This window comes from Acomys russatus, chromosome 10, assembly GCF_903995435.1.
Source record: "Acomys russatus chromosome 10, mAcoRus1.1, whole genome shotgun sequence".
In the NCBI taxonomy this organism is placed as follows: domain Eukaryota; kingdom Metazoa; phylum Chordata; class Mammalia; order Rodentia; family Muridae; genus Acomys; species Acomys russatus.
Window position 1 is genome coordinate 15160538 of NC_067146.1, and position 25865 is coordinate 15186402.

The 25865-nt window shown below is 38.4% G+C and overlaps 1 protein-coding gene across 1 annotated transcript in view; it reads left to right on the plus strand.

The window, feature by feature from the left end:
• The window catches only part of Grm8 (glutamate metabotropic receptor 8), an 845527-nt gene that overhangs the window by 693337 nt on the left and 126325 nt on the right, over positions 1-25865 (plus strand). The window contains exon 8 of the mRNA XM_051151844.1: positions 1364-1500. Within this exon, the coding sequence (XP_051007801.1) occupies positions 1364-1500 (137 nt within the window). The remainder of the gene's footprint in view (positions 1-1363; positions 1501-25865) is intronic.

Below are 25865 nucleotides of genomic sequence, written 5' to 3' on the forward strand. Positions count from 1 at the left end.
GTGGCCCATCTTGCTGACTATGCTATCTCCTTAGGCTCTGGAGTTCAGGATAGTATGATATACCTGTGGTCTCCTTAGAGACTTCATGTCTTGCTCAGAATTTAGAATAAAGTAAGGAAAATGGGATTATAATAAACACCTCTCTGTTAAATTCTACGAACACACTCCATTCCACACTTTGTAGCCCTCTGTTTATATACAAGTTACTATATTTCATATAATTCTTCATGTCATTTGATAAGTTACATTTAAATTTTTTATAAACATGAAGGTTAACTTTGCAAATAAATCAGGAAGACTACTGAAGGATGAAAATATATAACATTTACCTATTTGTTAAATGTATATAATTTGGAGACTACAATGTAGAAAGGGATAGCAGGAAGAGGAAACTGCATTGCAGAAGAGAAATTTAATCCAATATCCCTTGAGGAAAGGCTGCCTGCAGGGTGGAGATAGGCAGCAAGTAAAGGGATTGCTGTCATCTCAATGTTTCAAGTAGAGAAAGAATAATCCATAGAGATGAAGGGAGGTCTAAAGCCTATTAGAGAGAAGGAAAGACTGCGTAGACAGTGAGGTGGAATGAGAAAACATTGAGGTGCTCGATCCATTTCACTCTTACACCTGTGATTATATAAAAGTTAATAAGAGGGAAAGTAAAAGTGAGCAGAAGTTATCAAGAGAAAAGATGAAAGCTTCCAAGAGAAATGAGGTTCAGAAGAGACTAAATTTCTTGCATCCTGCTGTTCTGCCACCATTACAGTCGTCACAGTGAATCATGGGACTTTGATGATCTGGGCAGAGCTGGGCCTCTCCACTGCTTGCTCTGACTCGCTCAGCGGAGGTTTCCAGCAGCAACTTGCATTGTTCTACTGAAATTGAACATGGGTCTTCAACAATGCACTTGCTTTGTATTGGAGCCGACCTTGCCATGAAGTCAAGGGTTTAGGCTTCTGGGTGGATGCTTTGTCAATTTTGTGTTGATATTTGTAGTTCAGGTTGTACAGTGGGTGTTATGTTTCTATACATGTCCACTTTCACCATTAGGCCACATTCTACATAGCTGGGATTTGATATTCAGACTATCAGTTTTTATTTATTTAGGTGGTTTGTATATTACTTACCTTGGCTACTCATCATTTACCTTCTATTATATATAATAAAGCCCACTTTATTCTTATATGTGCATCTAGGTTGAATTTCATGTAAAAGATATTGTACTATCAAGAATGACCTTGCATGGACTACAGTCTTCATATCACTAACTGTACACAATGTATTTTTATCTGCCTTTATTCCTTAGAGGAAAATAAACCCAATGGGCTTATTGACTTTATTAACAGTGGTTTCCAAATCCTTATAGGCAGCGCTGGTACACCAGTCACTTTTAATGAAAATGGAGATGCTCCTGGACGCTATGACATCTTCCAGTACCAGATAAACAACAAAAGTACAGAATACAAAATCATCGGGCGCTGGACCAATCAGCTTCATCTAAAAGCAAGTATCCCTGCTGACATACATTAATGTACCTTTATCATAAAGGGCAATACTTCTTTTTAAAGCACTAAACTTGAGCATCTTCTAGGGATTCTCATAATATCACTAAGAAGAGAGGAAGTCTAATTCTTTTGGACTACACTCATATAACCCAGTCTGAAGTGGGTTCCCAGGACCTAAGGCAGCTGGCATTTGTTTGTCCAGGTTTTTCCATGTAGCTAGCCTCAGTCTTTTCCAGTAGGAAACTAACAGACCTAAATCAGTTTGCATCAGTGTGAGGCCAGAGAATCTACCTATTAAGCAAAGAATGCCCTGAGACATTGAGGTGTCTAGATATTCTATGATGTAACCTGACCAAACATAAGGTTCTCTGGCCTAGTAATCCACCTTGATCTTGAAGGTGAGGAGACCCCGGGAAGACCCATTGTGCAGGGGACAGGATTAGAGGTGGGAGAGTGGGGTCTTATTTCATATTTCAACAACTCCAGATCTATTAACATGTAGACGTAGAGTATAGAGTAGTGTGTCCTTCTGACTCTACTAAGAATTGGATCTGTGGACCATAAGATGCCTGCAAAATATGTCCACTGACCTTGAAACTGGTTCTCCACTGATGTCTCTGCAATGTGCAATTAATTCGCTCTTTTAATGAAAGCACCCTTCTCAAAGCCACATAATCCCAAAGGCATGCACGTGTGCTCTCTTGCATTTGCTGCCATCGGGTGATACTCTAATACGTTTTCTCCTCCTGTGTGTTTATATATGTCTCTTCAAGTGATATAGTTTTGTAGGATCAGCCACCCAAGTCCACAGCAAGGAAGTGATGATAATAAATTACAGAAGCATACTTTGTTTCTGGAAGTGACTTTCTGATGGCTGCCACAGTTTTCATTGAGCCGTGCAGAGGCGGCTTTGCTTCTGGCTACTGCAACAGGCAAGCCTGAATATCCAGTTAGGACTTTAGATTCTTACTGAAACTCTTCTATTGTTCAGAAACTCAAATTGATTTATTGAAATTTAACTTTGAAAATGCCACAGATTATTTATAATCTGAAATTCAATATCTTTTTGACAGGCATCTGTTGGAAGTATATTTTGTGAAGTAAATTTAGTATGACAAAAGAAAAATTTGAAAGTGGTTTCAGTAGGGAAGCTACTTCTACCTGACTTTTGTCAATATCAGAATGCTCATCATATTGTTTTGGTTAAGAATTTACATAGTGAAATGAATTGCTTGGGACTCAAGTGGGTATGATACCAAGGTCTCTACAATGTATCAAGAGTGCTAAATAATAATCAAACAAATGAGCATATACATATCTCTTCTCTGTATGCATAGTCTGAGAACTCTAAAACTTAATGTTGAATCTTAAACTATTCTTTTATGTACATTTAATGACGCATGAATGCTTTATGTTCAGAACTGTTATCTCATTTTATACACACACACACACACACACACACACACACACACACACACACACACACATACAGATTGCACAACTTTTCAGGCTGGTGATCATTTGTGCCATTTAGTAGTGCCAGACTCATTGAAAAAATGAAATTTCTACTCTTGGGACAAATGGTGATTGAAGCTGTGAAGGGCAGATATAAAACAAGGGTTGGATTCTTCAGGCTATCAGGACAAATTGAATTACTATCCTGGGAACTTGGAACAGATTCTTGATTGAAGGAGTGGGGTGCTCAAGAAGCCATGATTTATAAGTATTCTGCTTAGATATTTGCATACTGTACACCATTTTTTTACCCTAGTTTCATAAACTCCAAGGTGATAATAGCAGCAACAAACAACTTATATGGTTGTAATGAAAATGAAATGAAAGAAGGTAAGGGATCATTTAGTCCATTTTCTAATGCACACAAGCCCCATAAACACTGCCTCATGTACTACACCAACACACGTCTCAGAACTCAGCCTGACCTGTGGAGTTCTGGCAGAGTTTGGTAAGTAGAGAATCCAAGTCCTTCTCGAGGAGGCACTTGGTTATTCTCCATGAAAGTTCAGTATGGGAGCAGAGGGAAGCAAGAGAGGAAGAGCGGACAGCATGTGGAAATCCTACAGAGAACCCTGCAATTAACATGTTAACACAATAAGTTCATCTATTCCTTTTACTACTCTGATAGTTGGAAATTTTTCTCTGTACTGACGGTGTACATGTCACATACAATAAATGCATAGTTTTTTTCCTCCAGTAGATATTTCAATAGATATTGTTACTTGGACAAGTAAGTGAGATGAACTGTTTTCAAGATATCATTTTATTTACTGATTTATTTTATTTAAAAATAAAATCATTCATATTACATCTCAATTGCTATCCCATCCTGTGCATCCTCCCATTCCTCCCTCCTTCCTGCTTTCACCCCATTCCCCTTCCCTATGGCTGTGACTGAGGGGGACCTCCTCCCCTTGAATATGATGCTAGCATAAGATCTTATTTTAAAACTATAAAATGTTATCTTTTTTCTGCAAGCATATCAGAGTTTCATTAATAGTGTCCAGGGTTGGCTCTCTCTAATGGGGTGGGTCTCAAGTTGAGGCCAGATAAGGCAGCCCAGCTAGGGGAAAGGGATCCAAAGGCAGGCAACAGAGTCAAGAGGCATCCCCTACTCCCATTGTTAGGGAACCCACATGATGACCAAGCTGAACATCTGCTACATACGTGTAGGGGGTCTAGGTCTAGCCTGAGCTCTTTGGTTGGTGGTTTGAGTCTCTGTTAGACCCCATGGGCCCCAATGGGAGGAGATGTGCCAGCGTGAGTTGATACCCCTTTGGAGCCTCTGCATCAGTCACCGAGAAGGAAGGGGAAGGCTTGGGAGGAGCATGAGTGTGGGCCTGGAAGGAGAGGAGGGAGGGTTGTAAAGTGATAAAATAAATACATTTTTTAAAAATGAAAAAAATGAAAAATGCCTTTTTTTCTGAAACAGAATTTAAAATTTTATTTTTAATGATTTCATACAAGTATATATACACACAGATACATATATTAGGTACAATGCAATGTTTTGATACAGGCTTACAATGTGGAGTGATTTGTGATAGGCTAATGAGCAAAGTTATCACCTCCCTTGTGTACTCCTTTTTTTTGGGGGGGGGGTTTGCAATGGAAACACTTAACACTTTAAGACAATTTGAAGTTTGCAGACTGGTGTTATAGTTTTGTTTTGTGGACACTATTATGTTATCAAAGGGTACAGAGATTCCGATCAGTGGGAGGAATCAAAACTGCTACTGAGCAGTCTTTCTATATTCAGTGCCTACTAAGAGGTCGCAGGAACTGGCACCAGCATGGATATGTGGTCTGTGCCTTTAAGAGGAGAGACAAGTTTACTGCACATATTGTCCTTGGCTGGTGCCATAGTTTGAGCAGGACCCCTGGGCCCAGATCTGCCCATCATAATGTTCTTCTTATAGGTTTCAAGGACACTCTGGATCCTTCTATTTTGCCATTCTCCTGTGCTTCTCTCACCTAGAGTCCCAATAGAATGTCCTCCACTCTGTCCCACTTTCCTGGTTAGTGAAGACTTTCATGGGAAATGCCCCTTGGGCTAGTGTCTCGATATAAGTGAGTATATAACATTTAACTCTTTTTGCTTCTGGGTTAACTCACTCATTATGATCATTTCTAGCTCAATCCATTTGTCCACAAATTTTGGGAATTCCTTGTTTTTAATAGCTGAGTAGTATTTCATAGTGTAAATGTACCACAGTTTCTTTATCCATTCTTCTACTGAGGGACACTTGGGCTGTTTCCATGATCTGGCTATTATGAATAAGGCTGCTATGAACATGGTTGAGCAAATTTTCTTGTTGTGTGCTGCAGCATCTTCTGGGTATATTCCAAGGAATGGAATAGCTGGGTCTTGAGGAAGCCCTATTCCCAGTTTTCTGATATAGCACCAGATAGATTTCCAAAGTGGCTGTACTGGTTTGCATTCCCACCAGCAATGAACTTCAAACCTCTACCCAGATCTAGCCAATGGACAGGACATTCTCCACAGTTGAGTGGACAGTGGGGTCTGACTTTCACAGGAACTCTGGTGCCTCATATTTGACCATGTCCCCTGGATGGGGAGACCTGCTGGCACTCAGAGGAAGGATAGCAGGTTACCAAGAAGAGACTTGATACTTTATGATCATATACAGGGGAGGAAGTCCCCCTCAGTCACAGTCATAGGGGAGAGGAGTAAGGAGAAAATGAGAGGGAGGGAGGATTGGGAGGATACAAGGGATGGGATAACCATTGAAATGTAATATGAATAAATTATATATATATATATATATATATATATATATATATGAATGAGAGGAGACAGAGACTCAGAGATTCCGACCAGATATGCTTGTGTAAAGTCACAGGCATCCACATAATGTTTGTCATGGAAGCCAGATAAGGGGGGCTTTCCTGCCTGGACCACTGTCTTGAATCAGTGTCTGAAAGTACTGTGAGAAGGATTTATTTTCCACATCTGCCATTTCCTCTTATTCTATTAAACTAGATTTACAACTAGTTTCACACCCTCAGTGGTAAGCATTTATCAGCCACTTCTTGGACTATATTCATCTTTAAAAATAAAATAGTTTTCTTTTGTTTTCCTCTGGCTGAACTCAACCACAGGAAGATTTTCCACACACACACAGTAGATGGTTAAGCATGTTTACGTGAAGCAAATCTTTCCTGAATACATCTAGTGAAGTGAATGGCTGCTGAAGTGAGTGAACTGTTCTCTTCTATCTTGGAAAATATTTGATGTGCACCATATATTCAAAAGCATAACCCTTATTGTTCGAAATATCACTGTTTCATTTCCCCATTTATGAAATGAATATGTGTTTTAAATTAAGCGGTTAGTCTAATTTTCTAGTTTTGATGTAGATTTTCTACCCAATAATCTTGGTTTGCAAATGAAATGTGTGTTTTCATACCTGGAAGTGAAGTTGCCCAAGTTATGTCTCTCTTTTGATGGCAATGAGTGTCTTAAGAGAAAAGTGATCCTTACAACATTACAAACCTTTGTAGTCTAGAGATTTGGGCTAAACAGGAGAGTATGACCTGCAAAAGAAACAACCATATGCAGCTTTGTGTCCACAGGGAGAAGCAGCAGTGAGGTCACTGGATAGGCTGAAAATAACTCAGGGCTCACTAGTTTATGCTTTCAATCAGAGCTACCTTTTTTTTTTCTGAATTACTATAAAAATGATTCTAGCTTGCCTGCTTTGCTCTTCTTGCCATTTTATTCAAACAAGTAAGAATAAATATAAAATACATGCATAAAATGTAAAATTACTAAAAACAGTAGCAGGTGACTGTGTCTCAATAATGACTCAGCCAGGCTCATTCCTCGCAGAGACTCGGCGTGGAGGGTCTGCAGAGGAGTCTCTCGGCCTGACTCAGTCATTGGCTAACGGAAGCTTCTCTATCATAGTAACCTCCGTATGGGCTCTGGATGCGGAGCCAACTGTTGGGTGGAACAAAAGTGTCGATGGCCCCTAAATGCATTGTCATTTCATCTATAGAATAAAAGTTCGGAGTTAAAAAAAAGACGCTTAAATTCTGACCTCTAGTATATTGTTTTTCACCTCTTTATAATCCGCATGGAGACTGTAATATCTACTTTATGTGCTCATTGAGATACTGTAGGAAATTGTATGTCTATATCGAGGACTATTTAAATATGATGATAGTGATGATATCGTGTCACTGTAATTATCCTACTCACAAGGACTTATAATGGGTTCTTCAGTATGAAATTAGAAAGAAATAATATATGAAGATTGCAATTTTTTTCCTAAGTCCTTGATATTCTGAGAATTGAATGGTTATAAGAAAAAGTTGATATAACACGGTAACTTGTATCTATTCATTAAGATCAAAGTATATTTTAAATAAAAAAACACGGCCTCCATCATTTAAACTGTTTCATAAACAGAAACTAGAAAATTTATAGCAGCATTGAACCCCATTAAATTAGTTTGTTACAGCCCGTGCTGTAGTCCCTATAACAGGTATTTTAATTGCATGTATAACTTTGCCTAAAGGCTTTGTTGTTCTAGATAAATGTCAGCAGGCTTAACCAAAATCGTTAAATTCCTTAGTTTCCTACAGGTGGAAGCTGATGTAATGACGGCGGTTAAAGCAGTCACGCGATGGGGTGAACTGCGTGGAGCTGATGGGGTGAACTGTGCGGAGCTGGAAGTACTTAAAGGAGACACACTTGCTTCGATTCTTAGGAGTCATGAATTTCCCTTTTGCCTCTGTTTTCCTGTGTGCAGTGTAGTATGTACCTGGGAAGGACTATACCTTCTTCTCTGCACCCCATGGAACCTTCTCCAAAATTGATCACATCGTAGGTCACAAAGCAAGCCTCAGCAGATACAAGAGGATTGAAATAATACCTTGTATCCTATCAGATCACCATGGCCTTAGGCTGCAATTCAACAACAACAGAAATAACTAAAAGCCTACACATACGTGGAAACCAAACAACTCTCTACTTAATGACACCTGGGTCAGGGAAGAAATAAAAAAATTAAAGACTTCCTGAAATTCAGTGAAAATGAAGGAACAACATACCCAAATTTGTGGTATACATTGAAAGCAGTGCGAAGAGGAAAATTCATAGCACTAAGCACCTTTAAAAAGAAATTGGAAACATCCCACATAAGCAACATAACAACACAGCTGGAAGCCCTAGAAAATATAGTCTTATATTACAATTTAGGTGGTCCTATGTTGAAGTTTGCTAATATTAGATAACTATATATCTATATATACATATATAATACACATATATATTACACCTTTTCTACAAGCATGAATGCGAGATGGGAGTCAATTCCAAGAGACCTTCTATACACAGTCTTGTGCCTTTAAATGTCACCTGATTACTGCCCTTGTAGACTGCCATAAAAATCCTTCCTTTTGGCCTCTTTTCTATGAAATAAGATGACTAATCTTAAAACCTATATTCTATTTATTAGGTATCAATTTATTAGCTTTAAAAAGTGACTTTAGCATTATTTATTATATAACTCTTTATAAGCCAAAGAGAATTGATAAAATCACATGTTGGCATGCTAAGTAAATGATGATTAAAATTTTAATTATACTCCTACAAGGCCCAACATAGTTCTTATTCACTACATATTTATTAAATCTATATACTACATATATAGTAGTCTGATTTTTTCCCCAGGAAAATTGGCTATAAGAAATAATCAATGAATTTTGATTAAGAAATACAATGTGAACTGATTATTAATTCATTAACTACTTTCTGGCAAACAGAATGGTGATCCATTGAGTGATATGTGATTTAATGAGATATATTTCTAAATATCAAAATATTTTCAATATATTAAGATCTATGATACACTCAAGAAACAACAGTGAAAGCACAATTATCTAAGGGTAGATAAAATAAAAATCTTGGGAAATTCAGGGCCTTCATTGGATACCTCCAACTAGAAGTACTATATGAAGTTTTATCACGTGTATGAAATTGAAATTCAAAAGAGATATTAAAGTATTTTTATGCCTAGAAGATGTAGGAAAATATCAGAATGAAAAAAAAAAACATCAATTCACTCAGCTGTTCTATGTTCTTTATCCACATAACCATTCATTTATTCATTCACTCTGGAATAAAATGTCAACGATGCCAGGTGCTGTGGTGGGTGCTGGAGTGGTTTGGGGGTGGCTTAGATTCAGTTTATAGTGACATCTCTGAAACATCAGGAAAAGAAGCAAAACGCCTACAATGGGCGATGAGTCTCACAGGCTGTGTCCCCAGAGCTCATTATCCACCTTGCAGGCAGCTCTACAGAAGAATTCTCCTTCCACTGAAACTGTTCATTGTACAAGTCTTGTTGCCTTTATGGACATCTTATACCTTTTAAATTTCATGAGTTTTCTATATTCCTAAAGAGTCTCTTGTCTCCACTCAGGGGAGAGTGTTTTATTTTGGAGGAAATAACTAATTTAGAAAGCACTATGAAATTCAGTCTTTGGATCCAGTTTAAGGCACATTCCTAGAGTAATCTAATAATATTAAGAGGATTTACTAGTTTTTTGTACAAATATAGATTATTAAAATATCATTTGTTACAAAAATGGAAATTCAAAGAGGCCTATTGAATGCCTTAAGCCAAAAGGGACTATTGAATTCTTTAAGTCATAAAGATCCATTGGATTCCTTAAATGATAATGAAAATAACACAGAAGATGACAAATAAAGCTACAATATTGATGGGGTCAAATTGGAAAAGGCAAAAGAAATAATATGATATGATGAATGAGATGAAAGAAATGCCTCTCTGCACCAGCACCAAGGAGGGATGAATGAGATGCTTCTTCCAGACTCTTATGGAAACAGTCAAGTAGTAAGATAAGAAATATTTTTCAATTCAGATTCTGACCTTGGGAAGAACACAGTAAGTCCACTTTCAACACAACATATAGAATAAGTAAGGTTACCATAAGGTTATAAACATTAAATAATACTCTTCAGTAGAAAACTTGCTGACAGAAATCATTTCGTGTGGTAGAGTTACTAAAATGTATGTGGACTCTGTATCATACGGTGCTTTTGAAAGCTCAAAGGAGTCGTCAGTGTTATGTGAAATCTACAATGTACAAGAGAATTACTAGTAAGAACTCAGAAGCATGATGTACAAGTAAAATATGTAGTCCCCAGCTGCAGATAAAGGTCACTGGCCGTCAAGAGCATAAAAACTTGAAGGATGGGGTTGCTAAGCCTGTTGACTGCATCAGAAGCCAAGCTGGACCATTTTCCTTAAAGCTGTTGATACTTAAGGAGGAACAGAGCAGGAAGGTCGGTCACCCACGGGTCTCTCACTCACCTTGCTAAGATTACAAACCCTTGTCTCAAAGAGAATTGAACAGAGCAGGAAGGTCGGTCACCTACGGGTCTCTCACTCACCTTGCTAAGATTACAAACCCTTGTCTCAAAGAGAATTGAACAGAGCAGGAAGGTCGGTCACCCACGGGTCTCTCACTCACCTTGCTAAGATTACAAACCCTTGTCTCAAAGAGAATTGAACAGAGCAGGAAGGTCGGTCACCCACGGGTCTCTCACTCACCTTGCTAAGATTACAAACCCTTGTCTCAAAGAGAATTTGTAGACATCATATGCATTGCTTTATTTTTAAAATTGTGTTCCATGCCAAAAGTTAAATAAAACCTCTGAAAATTGTCCTACACAGGATACTTTTCAGTTTTCTAGTGATGCACACAACATAATTGGGAGTTGAGAGACTAATCCTTAGCTGGATTTGAGACTTATTAAGTGGGTATAGAGTATCTCAACTCCCGTGCTCATCAAGTCAAGACCTTTTTGTAGTCACTACAATTTCTGCCAAATCTCTTATTTTACATATGATATTCAGATAATGAGAATGGGGCTGCAATACATTTTCTGTTTGTTTATGAATATCTTTATATTTGTAGGTCTGGCAAGTTTAAGACCCAGCCATTCATCTACACAGAAGAGATGCTGGTGTGTCAGGGAACATGTTTTGTTTTAAATTCAAGTGTGTAAGACTCTTTACCATGTGAGAAAAATTAAACCTGAAATGTAAGAGGGTAGTGCTGTAGTAACTATGTTGTCTTTCATTGGAATAAAAAAAAGGTAAAATGTATTAAAATTACTTTGAGCTTACTTCTACTCACAGAATTTTATAACCTGCTTTAAAAATGGGACCGTGATAGAGATAGGGATTTGAAAGGTTTATTCTGTAGGGCAAACTGAATTTGAAGAACCAATAAATAAGATTAATGTGACTTGTAATATGATAATTTATTTGAAAAGCACTTTTTCATTAAGATAAAAGGATGGTTTAGATCTCTGTTCCTGAGACGTTTTAGTGGTGCCCTGCTTGAGAAAATGAGGCTATGAACGAGCAATAAAGGTGAACACAACTTATTTTTGTTCTCATAAAAAGAAAAAAAATATTTTGAATTCCTGCAATGCCTCTGGAATTTGTTGCAGTTGGCTTGTAACATCAAGACATTCAGCCCACAGGCGCTTACTGCCCTTTTTCCTTGTGCATGGCAAATAGCTTTATGCTGGGAAGCGAATGTCCCCGAGTCCCAGCAGCTATGTCTCCACGCTGTGTCTTTCGCAGGCAGAGCCTTCTTCATTTCCAGAGACTCCCAAGAGCTTGGCTTGCTATACAGTTGCACATACTGTGTTAAAGTGCTCTGTTAAACCTTTCTTCCTGAGATGAAGTCCTACATCTGCTACTGCCTAAATAGGTAATTACTGGGCACTGTATAAAATGGAGAATGTTTTCATAGTCCTGACATCATCGCTGTGGAATAATTGGCCTTAGAGGGTTAATACAGTTGTACCATTCTTGACCCATAGCTTCCTGCTGGAAAGAACATACTTTGTGGTTTGCGATGCCTCTGAATGTTAGGAGAGGTTTTTTTTTTAATTGCTAAAAATCTAGGTCTAAAATAACTTCCAAGATGATAATTGTGGTTCATTTCCAGGCCAACATTTTCTGCAAAGCTTTTCTCAAAGCATTCTTTCTGCAGGCTTTTAAGTAGCTGCGACTCATGCATATGGTGGTGTTCCAGTTGAATACACATGGGATAGTTGGACAATGGCTTCATTAGTTCTGTCTTTTCCCCTCCATGTTAGAGCTTGTAACATGCTAATGTACATTATGACTGAGAGAAGTGACCATGGGATATACTGTTTAATTAACTGCATTAACTTCAATTTTTTTTTAACTTGAAGAACATTTAGGAACTAGTACTTCTTTGAGCTTACTTTAAGAAGTGTTGGTTCTAATTGAATTTTTTCCTTGTACTGAATTTATATTTGTTCATTCATTTGATTGTTATCCTAATCTGGGATTAAAGTACGAGACAAAGCCTTTTTTATTTTGAGCATAGAAATAAGAGATTCTAGTTATGGTAGTTGCAAGAATAAGGCAGTAGGATCACATATACATACAGACCTAGGCAACACAGAACACTCTAGCCTACACATTATACTGATGGTATATATTATGAAAAGTAATCAAAACAACAAATAGATAAAAAATGCCATTTTTTTCAGAGAGGGAATTATGATTAGCTATAAGCTATTTATTTAGGGCCACTCAGACATTGGAAGCATAGATTAAATCTAAAAGTACACACATGGGGGCACACACACACACACACACACACACACACACACACACACACACACACACACACATAAATGTAGTTTTTATTTCCTCTGATGAGGGGATGAGATGAGAGCTATATCCCATCTTTATGAATCATGGCTTGAGTTGAGCCCAGAGAGTTTCTATGTAACTATCCCAGGGCCTAGGTCTGGGAGTTTCTAGCCTCATTATAATCTAATCTTTTGCAAGCCTGGACCTTGAAGTCTTCAGCTTCCAAACTCTAGATCTTTCCGAACTCTTGCTGGCTAGCTCAACTCAGCTGTTCTGGCTCAAAATTTTTCTCCAAGCTGACTGACTCAAAGTCACTTCACATGTGGCTTCTGACTGAATTGCTTCACTTGGAAAAAACTGCCTCTGAACTCTAGGAACTCAACTGCAATGACTTCAACTGAACAGAACTGTACAAACTCAACTGAATTCCACTTAACTGAACTCAACTTTTCCCTCTCTTTCCCTACCTTGCTCCCTGTCTGTTCTCATGAGAGTTGGGCACATCCTATCTCTGACTTATTCTGTCAAATATTTCTCTGTTTTGTTACTTTGTCTACCCTTCAACTAGACTTCTCTGTTTAGGATTAAAGGTGTGTACTAAAGACGCGCCTATATTCCAGTCAAATTACACAGACCTAGGTCTTTGGATGTGATCCCTTTCCAGAGTAGTGAGTGATGTTGCTGGACTTAAGTTACTCTACACACACACACACACACACACACACACACACACACACACACACACACAATATGTAACAGATAGTTAGGTAACATCAAGATATCAGACAGGTAATGTCAAGCAGAAATTGATGACAAGATATGGAAAAGAATGAGAAAGTAGAACACAGTATGAATTTTTGGTAAATCAGAATGCAAAAAAAAAAAAAAAAAAAAAAAAAAAAAAAAGGAAGACGGCTTCTTGGAAGTCCCACATAAACTAAGTGGATCCAGAAGTTTCTGGGCAAGTGTCAGAAATGCAATTAGGTATGGAGTGAACTATACCAAAGGAGAAAGACATAGGAGACTACTCATGAATAACTAGGGTTTTAGAAGAGACACTTCATACAGGAAGCAATGTTGTATGTGGAATTCTTCTTGTATCTAGAATCAGATATGGGAAATAAATACCCTTATCACAATTTGAAATTAGAAAGATTAAGTTTTTCCATCTATTACATTATTTAAAACAATGGTCCTTAGAGGCAATCATCACTTATTGGTGCCACTTGATAGGTCAAACTATCAGTGAATATGTATGTCTTTAATTTAGAGTTAATTTACTGAAAATGACTTTTTATTTTTATTTTATTTATTTATTTATTTATTTATTTTTTCTTTTTTTTTTTTATTAATTTATTCTTGTTACATCTCAATGTTTATCCCATCCCTTGTATCCTCTCATTCCTCCCCCCGCCATTTTCCCATTATTCCCCTCCCCTATGACTGTTCCTGAGGGCGCATGGGAGAACAGCAAAATAAAAGGATCCAGAGGGTCCTAGAAATCTACAAGTAGAACAATATGATAGGCAGATTTGGGCCCAGGGGTCCCGCTCAAACTAAGGCACCAGCCAAGGACAATACAGGAGGTAAACTTTAAACCCCTTCCCAGATCTAGCCAATGGTCAGAATATTCTCCACAGCTGAGTGGATAGTGTGATACGACTTTCTCACGTACTCTGGTGCCTCACATTTGACCATGTCCCCTGGAGGGGGAGACCTGGTGGCACTCAGAGGAAGGACAGCAAGTAGCCAAGAAGAGACTTGAAAATGACTTTTTAAAACCTTAACCGTAATATATTTTTAGAGGAATCAAACCCAGAGCCTCATACATGTTAGGTAAGTACGCTGGCTCTGAACTATGTCCTCAGCCCTTCTGAAGCATTTACTTGAACTTAATATTAATTTTCTAACATTGTAAGAAGGTTGGGGTATCTTCTAAGATAGCAATAACAATATTAAGTCATTTTGATAATTATTTCCATGATATTATTGAATCAAAGTATCACATAAATGTCTTATTGTGAAAATAGTCAACTGTTACTATCCCATTAAACATACTTTAGCACATAGAAATGAATCATTCAGTGGATTAAAGCAGGAGACACCGGGCTTAACCTCAGTTCCCTGAACAAACGAGGTGCACTTTTAGTGTGCCAGAACAGTCAAATGCTTTGCAATCTCTCATCAAGCATACATTGGCAGCTCTGGTATATAAGGACTCCTCATAAAATAAGATTTCCTTAAAGATTAAAAATGGTTTTAGGTAAAAAACACTTTATAAACTTTAACATATTGTATAATTATAATCTATTATTTGTGGGGGACATGATCTCTTTGAATAGAAGACAGCAGTCACACAAAAACACTAGAAAAATGCAAACTCTACTCTTTTTTTTTCTACTCTTTCTCTTAGTTCTTTAGGAGAATTTTGATGTATTTTGAAGCAAATATAAATTTAGTCAAAATTGGCTTTGAATCTACTTAAATTAAACAAAATTAATAATTAATTTGTTTTGTCTTATTTGTTTTTATGAGAACTGAAAAAGAAACTTCTGTAGCTGTTTTACAGATGGTCATGCCTATAGAAAAACCCTCATACTGTACTGTCAGTGTTGGTCAAATCTGAGAAATTTCCTCATAGATTTGTCACTTGACTATGGCATTTTTGAAATGGATAAAGCCATAATGAAAAGACAAAATCACCTTTTTCCCTTTTCTTTTTTGGATGCCAAATTGCTATCCTAGGACTAATAGGTTGTATGAGAGACTGCTGAAAACAAGAACTAAATTAAAAACCCAAATTTTAAAAAGTGAATTTATTCATAAATATAATTTCCCAGCCTCCCAAAAGATCATATTTAAGGCTTTTAAATATAGTCAGGGGTTTTGGGGTTTTGTATTTTTTATTGTTGTTGTTGGTTTTTTTGTTTGTTTGTTTGTTTGTTTTTATAAAAGTAGTCTTTTCAGTTCAAGAGTCCACCTCCATAGCAAGGCAGCCATCTGCTAGTGCTCCCTTGCGGCTGCCTCCAAACTGCCCAGAATCCCAAATATTAAGTGGAAGGAGAGAAGGGAGCAGCTGTTCTGGAGCTCAGTGCCTGCCTCTGCCCTCCTCACCACCTGGCAAGTACATGGTTCAGCTGGAGGTGCAGACACAGCCACGCTGCAGCCCTCTCCGCAGCACTAGCTCAGCTCACCAGAGCCACTGCCCTGCCACCCCGTGCCTCCATCTTTATCTTCTTCACGCTCTGACTTCAGAGTACTTTGTGGGAATTCAAGAGGGAGAATGAGCGAGTGCTTCCAGTGGGGACATAATCTCATTATTACTTATTTGAACAAAACAGTTCAGTCTATATCAAATTCATACATACAAACATATATACACACATATATACATAATACATATATGTATGTACATATGTATGTATATATGTGTTTATATTATTTCCAAACAACCATCTAGGGTAAATATTGCTATTCATATATAACAAAAATGTGATTATACACCATTGTGGAATTTCCACTCTGCCTTTTAAAACAGAAGCATCATTGCTACCTGCAAGTGGTTGATGGATGGCAAGCTGACCAGTAATAATTAAATCAGCATAGCTGATTCACGCTGACAAGATAAAAAACAAAAGAAGGCATACATCTAGGAGATGGAATGAAGGAAGATAGAGAGACGACATTGATTGGGGACGCCAGGGAACTCTGAGATGTATTCTTTTAAAAATAAAGGAAGGGCATTTAGGGGGAAGCTACCGAGTAAGAAAGATACATGGTTGGGCAGACGATGAAGCTGAGGAGGAGCAACAACACGGTGATGCAGGAACACTGAAGAGCTCTTGGATGCAAGGAGATATGCTTAAAATGGGTACGAAACCCAGGAGCTTAAGAAACTGTATCGTCCTATGTGTGCTGCACTGACATCCCAATTTTGTCTCTGCTGAGACATTGCAGTGTATATTTAAGTTTCCTCCAAATTGTACTTTGGAAATCTTGGCTCTGTGCCATCATTTTGTGAGGTGGATAAGCTGCTGAGGCTTCACTGCTGGAGCATAAAATGTCACATTTTTGTATTCTGGAGTGGATCATCACGTAGGACACAGAGGAAAGTATCACTTCACAGCATTTTATAATTGGAACATGCCATAGGCATTTCAAGATGACTAGGTTCTTGTCAGTGGCTGCTTCTGAAATCCTGTGCCTAAGTTGGAGGGAAACTTTGCTGTGGAGATTAGAATAAAGCCTTGGGGGATGGGAGATGGCTCAGTGGCTTTGGAAAAAACAAACAAAACAGTTGCTGCTCAGCTGGGGTTTGAATCCCCAGAGCTCACATAAAGCTGGGGATGTATCCAGAGTGTCTACAATGACCATTCCTCTAGGGAGACAGGAATAAACAAAGAAACGTCAGGAATTTCCAGGCTAGGTGGCAGAGCATGCACAGCAGAAAACAAGACTGTCTCAGACAAGGTGGATGTGAGGATCCGCAACCAGGTTGTCCTCCCACCTACACTTGTACCATAAAATACATATGCCCATATGTACATAGTAATGTGCACATGGACGCACACATAGATACTACACACACACACACACACACACACACACACACACACACGCACGCACACACATGCTTAAAAGAATAGTTATTTGGCTCAATATACTATTTTGCCTTTAGTTACTTTAAAAAATGTTAAATGAGTACCCTAAATCAATTTTTAGCTTTTTATGTTTATTTATTTTTTATTTGGTTTATTAAAAATAACTAGCTATTAATCAATGCTGAACGGACAAAGGAAGTCCTTGGATTGACTGTCAATATTCTGTTCCTAGATGTTACATATAAAACAGGCAAATATTACTAGGAATTTAAAGTATTGATGGACAAGGACAGAAAAATAGATTCTGAATTATGGATACAGTTTCCTCCTCAAACAAGGCAGCTGAGGTAAACATTGAAGGCCACACACTGCGCAGTGCACTGAAGGATTGCAGATTTGATGTGGAGGCTTCCCCAGAGTCAAAGCCTGTTTTTAATTTGTGGTTTTGAAGAATACTGCCTTACTAACCTAGAAGGAGATCAGCAAAGACTGAGAGTGTCATATATTATTTTATCTGTATTTAGGTTTTGATACTAACGGCAGGCTTCCAGGCGTGCATCTAGATGTGGAGGATGCACAACCTGGGCACAGGAAGGCAGAACTTCAATGAAAATGCCAGCGATTAGAGCAGGAACATGCCAATATTATAAGAAGATTGGAAAAATCGACCACACTATTGTTTACTACTGGAGAAATCGCTGCTATTTTAAAGGAAAGAAAAGACATGAAGACAGCTGAGTGCATTAGGCTTATTAAGGCGTATGGGAAAGCACATTGCTCAACAATAAATGTGGCTTCTGTGAGTAATACTAAGCATTTTCATTACTTTTAATACTTTGGTGAAAATATGCTTTTGAGATGGTTACAGTGCCTGGCCCAGTCCCCACAGTCTAGTGGCTTTGTAGATGTTAAGTAAATTTCTAGACATGAGAACCAGGATTCCTTAAATAGAGGCCTCTCTTCACTATTACCCAGCTCTCACACTTGTGGGCAATTCAGCCACTTGCATCATATGGTAGCTGTCTCCTTGACATTTTTTATTATGGGCTACCTGGGAGATGTGTGGATGAAAGTCAGGGATGTTGTTGACAGTAAGAAAGTGTAGAAATTTGCTTGGCTAAAAGTTATCAGGATAAGAAACATAAACACACAAAATGAGTGGAACTCTGAATATGTCTTAGGTACCAGAATGTATTTGGTTTCTGAAGAGATTATGCCTCACAATGATCATGACTACCATGATGTTACAATGTCAGAAATATTGTGTATATACAAGCCAATATAATTTCTTGACTCCTCCATCATTATAACATTATATCTACTTGCTTATTTTTTACCCTACTGAGTATGAAGACAAAACGCATGGATCTGGAATTAAACGTTCACCTTTTTTTGAGACTGGGTTTCTCTGTGTAGCCCTGGCTGTCCTGGACTTTGCATACCAGGCTGAGCTTGAACTCACAGAGCTCTGCCTGCCTCTGCCTCCTGGAGTTCTGGGATTAAAGGCATGTACCATCACACTTGGCTTTTTGTTCACTTCTTAAAGAATCAATTGCCCATCAATATGATCCTCAACAGTAGCACAAAGTTAAAAGAACCACATATAAATTAACAGGGTAGCCGACCAGTTCTCAGATAGAGTGTCCTGTTATGCTGTTTGCCTAACAGATCAGGCATATCAAATCTTCTTCACAAAAATTGCTTATTCCATGCCTTGGCAGCCAGGTCAATCAACAGCAGCTGACAGTGGGTATAGTCTGGGATAATTTGCAAAACAGTCCCTCAAATCCTTTTCATTATTTGGAGAGAAAAATAAAATGATTTTGTATGTATTTTTTATAAAGAAAAGTACACATAAACATTAAAACTTCTGTAGCCTTGGTAGATTTGGGATTTCCAACCACTTAGAGATTTAATTTTCTAGTAAAATAACAACAAAACAAAACAAACAGATATTGTACACACTGGAAATACATGAAGATTTAGGAAGTTAATATTTAAAACAAAGCTCAGCTTCAGAAAATTGAGAAGCTTCTATATGGCAAAGGACACCATCATTCTAACTACATATCAAATAAAAATCTAATATCCAAAGAAATAAAAACAATGGATCTGAAGAAAAATTAATTGACTTAAAAAATAGGGTACAGATTGAAACAGAGAATTCTCAGAAGAAGAAACTCAAATGACTGAGAGACACTTGAATGTCCAATAGTCTTATCCATAAGAGAAGTGTAATGGAAGCTACTTTGACGTTTCATCTTAAAAGCATCAGTAAGGCTAAGGTCAATATATCAAATGGCAGCTCGTGCTGGCAAGGCGTGGAGTAAGAAAAATGCTCATCCATTGCTGATGGGAGCACAAACCCATAAAGCCACCATGGAAATCAGTGTGGCTGTGGTTCCTCAGGAAGTCAGGGAGTCGATCAACCTCTAGGTCCAGCTGTGACACTCTTGGGCGTGTACCCAGAGGAGTCTCCATCCTATGAGAGAGACACTTGCTCAACCACATTTTGTTGCTCTATTCAAAATGGTCAGAAAGTAGGAACAACCTAGATGTTCCTCAACAGACATGCTGATAAAGAAAGTGTGTTACATTCACGCAATGAAATATTATGAAGCAATTAATAATCAAATCACATAATTTGCAAGCAAATGATGAAAAATAGAAAAAAGCCATTCTTACTGAGGTAACTCACACCCAGAAATATAAATATTGTATGTACTTATTGGCTTTTATGTAAATATTAGTGTTTAAGTCAATGAAAACCAAACTATAATCTGTAGACTCATAGGCGTTAAGTATAGAATAAGGGAGTGGGTGAGGTACACAGATCTCCCTAGGAAAGGAAAATATACTCGATAGTTATGAATGTTGGGGGCACTAGAACATTAATATCAAGTGGGGAGAAAGGAGAAGAGGGTGGGGAGAGACAGAATACTGAGAGAGACAGCTAAAACTAAGCATCATTTGAGGAGGAGTATGGAAAATTAATGCAGTGGAGGCTTACTAAAATATATACACATGTGTAGGTGATCTAAGTGAAATTGCCAAGTAACAGGGAAGACAAAGCCCGAACTAGTTATACCTTGTCAGAAAGTACAGCTTTCAGGGTGGGGCATGGACTACAGCAATATAAGTGAGTTGTTGGTCAAAGAGGTGCCGTGGGAATCCAAAACAACCCAAGCTGTTGCCAAGGCTACAGATTGCTGTCCACAAACTGACAGCAAGGCCCCATTGCAGAAGACAACATCTACACAATTCAGTGAACACAGAGAAGCTGAGTTGGTGGCTACCAAGAGCCTTCACCCATATAGGTGAGCATCTTTGGTTCAGGAAAGGCACTCTGAATGCTACCAAAGGAGGATGGAAACACCAACCCAGACAAAACCCCTTCGATCTACAATGGTGTCCTGCTGCCAAGACATGCAATGGCCATGGTGGTACAAAGTTAGTGGGAGTAAACAACCAGTATATGACTTCAGGCCCACTCCATGAGATGAGCCCCAAACCTGACGCTGCTCAGGTGACCAAGAATCTGATGCTAAGTATCCCAGAGATCAGGGGAATAAACCAAATCCTACTCTTCTCCTAAAGGGAAGTAGCAATAAATTGACTCCTAATGATGTTCTGATATAATCCCAGATCAGTGTCTTGTTCAGCAATCATCAAAGCAGCTTCCTTGTGCAGCAGATGGAAACAAATACAGATATCCACAGCCAGACAATTCGCAGACAGTGCGAGACCTCAGAGCACTCAGCTCGAAATAGGATGTGTCCATCAAATCCTTCCCCTCAGGGTTCTGGGAACCCTGCAGAAGAGCAGGTGGGAAGAGTTGAAGAGTAAGGGGGCATAGAGGACACTAAGGAATCAGGGCTTTCTAGACACAGAGGACACAGATCAGCTTACAAGAGTGAGACGGCAAGCACAGGGCCTGCATGGGTCTGCACCAGATGGGGTCTTAGAGCTGAGAGGAGAAGTGGACACATTCCCCATCCCTAACCCAGATGCCCTCCCCAGTTGATAACTACTTGCAAATGTAAATTTAGTTTTCTCTGAAGGAGGATCACAGGGAGAAAAGCTACTCTTAAGGGTAGGCTGTTTGTCCATCACTAGAGGGCCTCAGAAAATAAACCCAATGAATCTATAGAGGATCCTTGTCTCATAATGTGGTGTCATGATTTTTTTTCTTTTTCTCATTGATTTTGCTATTTTTTCTTTCTTTCTTTCTTTGTTTTTTCCTTAATTCCTTTTTTCTTTTTTCTTTGTTTTTATTTTACTCCATATGTCCTTTGTACGTGCATGCGTGTGCGTACACGTGCATGTGTGTGCATGGGTGCGCGTGCGCTCGTGCGTGCGTGCGCGCGCACACACACACAAACACACACACATTCTAGGCTTGGGTTTTTATGGGATTAAAGATTGTGTGAATGAGTGTGTCTCTGAATTTATATCTTTTCTGGTCTTCTTCTTTTATTGGGCTCTTTTCCTTGTTTTTTGTGCTATTCTGATACGTTTATCTTGTTTTGCCTTATGTTCTGCTACGTTTATCTTGTTTTGCCTTATGTTAAAATTATGTTATATTGTATTATGCTCTATCATCCCTGAAAGCCCGGTTTATTTTCTACTGAGAGACAGAAATGGGGTGCACCCAGATGGGGGGATGTGGGAGTGAACGGGGAGGAGTAGAGGAAGAATTTATAATCAATATATATTACTGAAAAGTCTGTTTCCAGTAAAAGAAAAAAGTGTCCTGTGCTAATGACAAAACTTTTCCACTGATGCATGCATGATTCAGGGAAAACCTGCACCTCTGAACAATGAGCATTTTTGCATCTGTCTCTGGATGTATTCACGGCAAGTTAAGTGGTTGTTTTTCTGCCTTGATTACTTTAATAGTATCTTTGTTTTATATGCTGTGTCAGTTAACACTGGCAGGATCACTTGCTGCCTCCAACAAGTCAATGTCCTTCTATTAAAAATAGCAATGTGTTTGTTGTGGAGTTTTTGCTTATTTGCTTTGTTGTTGCCATCCTTGGGTCCTGAACATGCTACGTAGCTAATACTAGGCACGGACTTCTGACCTCCTGCCTCTGCCTCCTCCCATGTGCTGTGAGTGTAAGTGTGCATCCCTACAGCTAGTTCATGAAGAGCTGGAGAGTGAACCTAGAACTTCGTTCACACCATGGAAGGTCTGTAAGAACAGAGTTACACCCCAGTTAAAAGCAATATTTACTGAGACAATAGTTGACATATTGCATAGGTACCATGTTCTGAAACAAGAAATGTACATAATCTATAGCAAATGATAATGATAGGAATGCCTCTTAAAATGCTATGTTTTGCTTTTAATAATGCTTTAATTTACGTTTATTTTAAAAAAATCTTTGAATAGAATCCAAGAATTTTAATTGTATGAGTGCAGATCATAGGATCCTCATAGAAACACAATATTATTTATTTTATTGTAATTTTTTTACTTTTTTATATTTTAAATCTTTAATTTATTAGTTTTCTTAATGAGTTGCTGAAAATAAATATCAGTATATCATCAGGGTTTTTGTTTTCCGTTCCATTATCATCATTTCCTAACATCTGCATTTATAATGTTATTTTGTAAATTCATATTATTTTACCATGCTGAAATTTTATCCCATGACCAAATATGCACGCCTCAATTTTTGGTTCCTACTTTATGACATATATCTTATGACACGTGTTATCACTCCTTATATTATAAAATAACCATAATATATATGCACACACACACACACACACACCCCACCACCACCATGACCACCACCACCCCACACATCTTCTGCTTTTTTTTTTCATGGCTATGAAATTGGAGACTATATCTCCAGCACCCAGCACCTATCACTGCCAATAGTTTCTGGAGGGTGGAGAGGAGACCTTGTGAGTCTTTCCATCTTATCAACTATTCAGCTACTTATAAATCCATGGGGAGTCACAGGAATTATGAAATTCTTCTTCATCCAGAATGCTTTTGGGCTCTTTGTGGCACAGGAAATCACAGAAGATGCAAATATTCATAAGTGCAATGGCCATACCCCATCCAGAAAACAGTCACATTCTTCCCATTTCTATGGCATTCTTTTTGTCCCATCTCATTGTTCCAAAATGCCTTGTAAGAGGCCATGCAGATATACAATGTAGCGATGAGTACTGAATAGTCACCTGCTGTCAGCTTGTTGGCCAGTCTTTGCAGAAATGCCTTCCCAACTCATAAACGTGTTTCCTGACTAAGGCTGAGAGGAATACTAATTATGGGCATAAACACAAATATTTATTTTGAAGACAGTGTAATGGGCACAATGTGTCCACTTAGCAGAAGATCAGTAGCAGCTTTCTCTTGAAGACATATGAATTCCTTAACCATGGGCTTTTGCTCATGTTTACAGTTTGAAGTGTGAGCATCTTCCTTTGGAGCCTCAAATCCAGTTAGAGGATGGTTGTGTACGACCGCAGCAGCCGTGTCACTATGGCAGCAGTGCATACGCCTTGCCTGTCGGGCTGCTATTGTAGCCAGCAATGCTCAGAACTGGGTAAGACTGTTGCTGACTGCCTTTTCTCTCCTCTGGAAGCTTGGATAGCACCAGCAGCACAGGAAAGCCATCTGGACAGTAGGAAGAGAACGTCCAGCTTAGTTCCATATTAGGCTCTCTGTGTTCCACCACCAGCATGGTGTCTTCAGCAATGGGGTCTTACATTCTAGTTCTGGTGGGCGACCGAGCACAGAGGCTGTATCTTCCATGACCTTTAGGAATCTCAGGAAAGTAGCTAAAGTGTAATGTTTTTTTTATCATGGAGATAAATCTCATCTTCTTCCAACATCCACAGTTTCCTTTCATTGATCTTTTAGCTGCTTGTGGGTAATAGCCTAAGTAACACCTTTTGATTAGTGTAGACTTCTTCTGATGCTATGAAAGTAGTTGAATATTTAAATCTCCAAGACTCTGATCAAAAAGGAAAATCATACCAGTAACTTCCTTAGGTCACAGAATTTTTTAAGTCATAATTTTGGAAGACAAAGAAGACTTTGAGACAATACAGCATGCATAGTAGATGTATGCATTTCCAGATTTCTTTTCAGTTTCTATCCGAGAAGCCCACAGGTTCTCTGCCTACAAGTAAAATATTAATCAAACAAGATAAATGTTTCTTTCTGGTCTTGAATACAGATGATCTATGATCCTTTAGATTTACTTTATTTTGAAATCATTCTCTAGTTTTAATTAACTCTCAAAACTCAAATTAATAACTGCTTTGGGGTGTGTTTCCATGGAATTCCCTTTTGGAAAATGCTGTCATTGAGGCTTTGAAAGCAACTTCATGAGATGCTCCCTGGTGCAGAGGTAGATGCAGGGCACCTGTGCAGACGGCTAGTATTAGAAAATAAATGATAAGTATCTTAGAAATGACACTTTGGGATCCCCAATGTGGGATGAATATATGTGAGTCAATTTGTCATCTGTTTTACAAAACGAGTTCTCAATTGCTTTCCCCTGTTTATGATTCCCTAGGATGCATCAGCTTGGAGAGGCACCGTAGTGGTAACGCTTACAGACAGGGTGTTGGGACGAATAAAGAGAGCGCTCCACGCATTTTTAATAGTTTTAAAGTTTGGTGACAGCCAAATAAGGAAAGTTGTTTTTCAAGTGCTTTCCAGCTTTCCAAAAGTGAATACTAGAGATGATATTAAAGTAAATTATTCATTGTTTTTAATTATAAAAATATATGTAGAAATTTCTAGGTTTTATGGACTGAGTGAGTTGCCACATTGGGTATACCTTAAGCATATGAGACCTGCTAGCCCACCCCCACAATGACACACTTTCTCACACACAGTGCCACACCTACTCAAAAAGGCCACGCATCCTAATAATTGCACTCTTTATAGGCCAGGCCAAACACATGAGTCTCTGGGGAAGGAGCATTCCTATTCAAACCATGACAGGTTTCATATTTCTAGTTTAATTTAAAGTCATGGTATGAACTTGGCTGTTGCTGTTGGGGTGGGTCACTTCTTAGAACCTCAAAGTTATTTTTAAAAACCTTACTTGACAGAAGCCTAAGTTTTGTATCTTGCTTCATGTTCCTTGATGCAAGAGCAGTTCAGCCAATGTGATTTTATAGTGTCTCCTGTTAGCAGAGCACATGTGGACTGAAATATAAACTAATAACTGAAGGCAAAACTATAGGCATATGATGGAGAGAGTGGACATGGGAAATGCACTGAAGGATAGAAATTAAATGAGAATGAAGCCGCTGAGGAAGAAAAAAGTACAATCAGAGGCTCAAGAAACCATTATAAGCTTTACTGACCAAGCTGACTGGAACCGTGGGATGTATTCTGGAGCTGAAGAAGGGTTAAAGGGAATTGCAAAATGTCCAAGTCAAAATACCAAACTGAATAAGCAATAAAACCCCATTCCAGGTGAATTTGAGGAGGAACCTTTGGTTCCATGCATGAATGTGGCTCTTTAGGGTGTGGTGGAAAACTCCAGGCAATTTTAAGGGCCAGA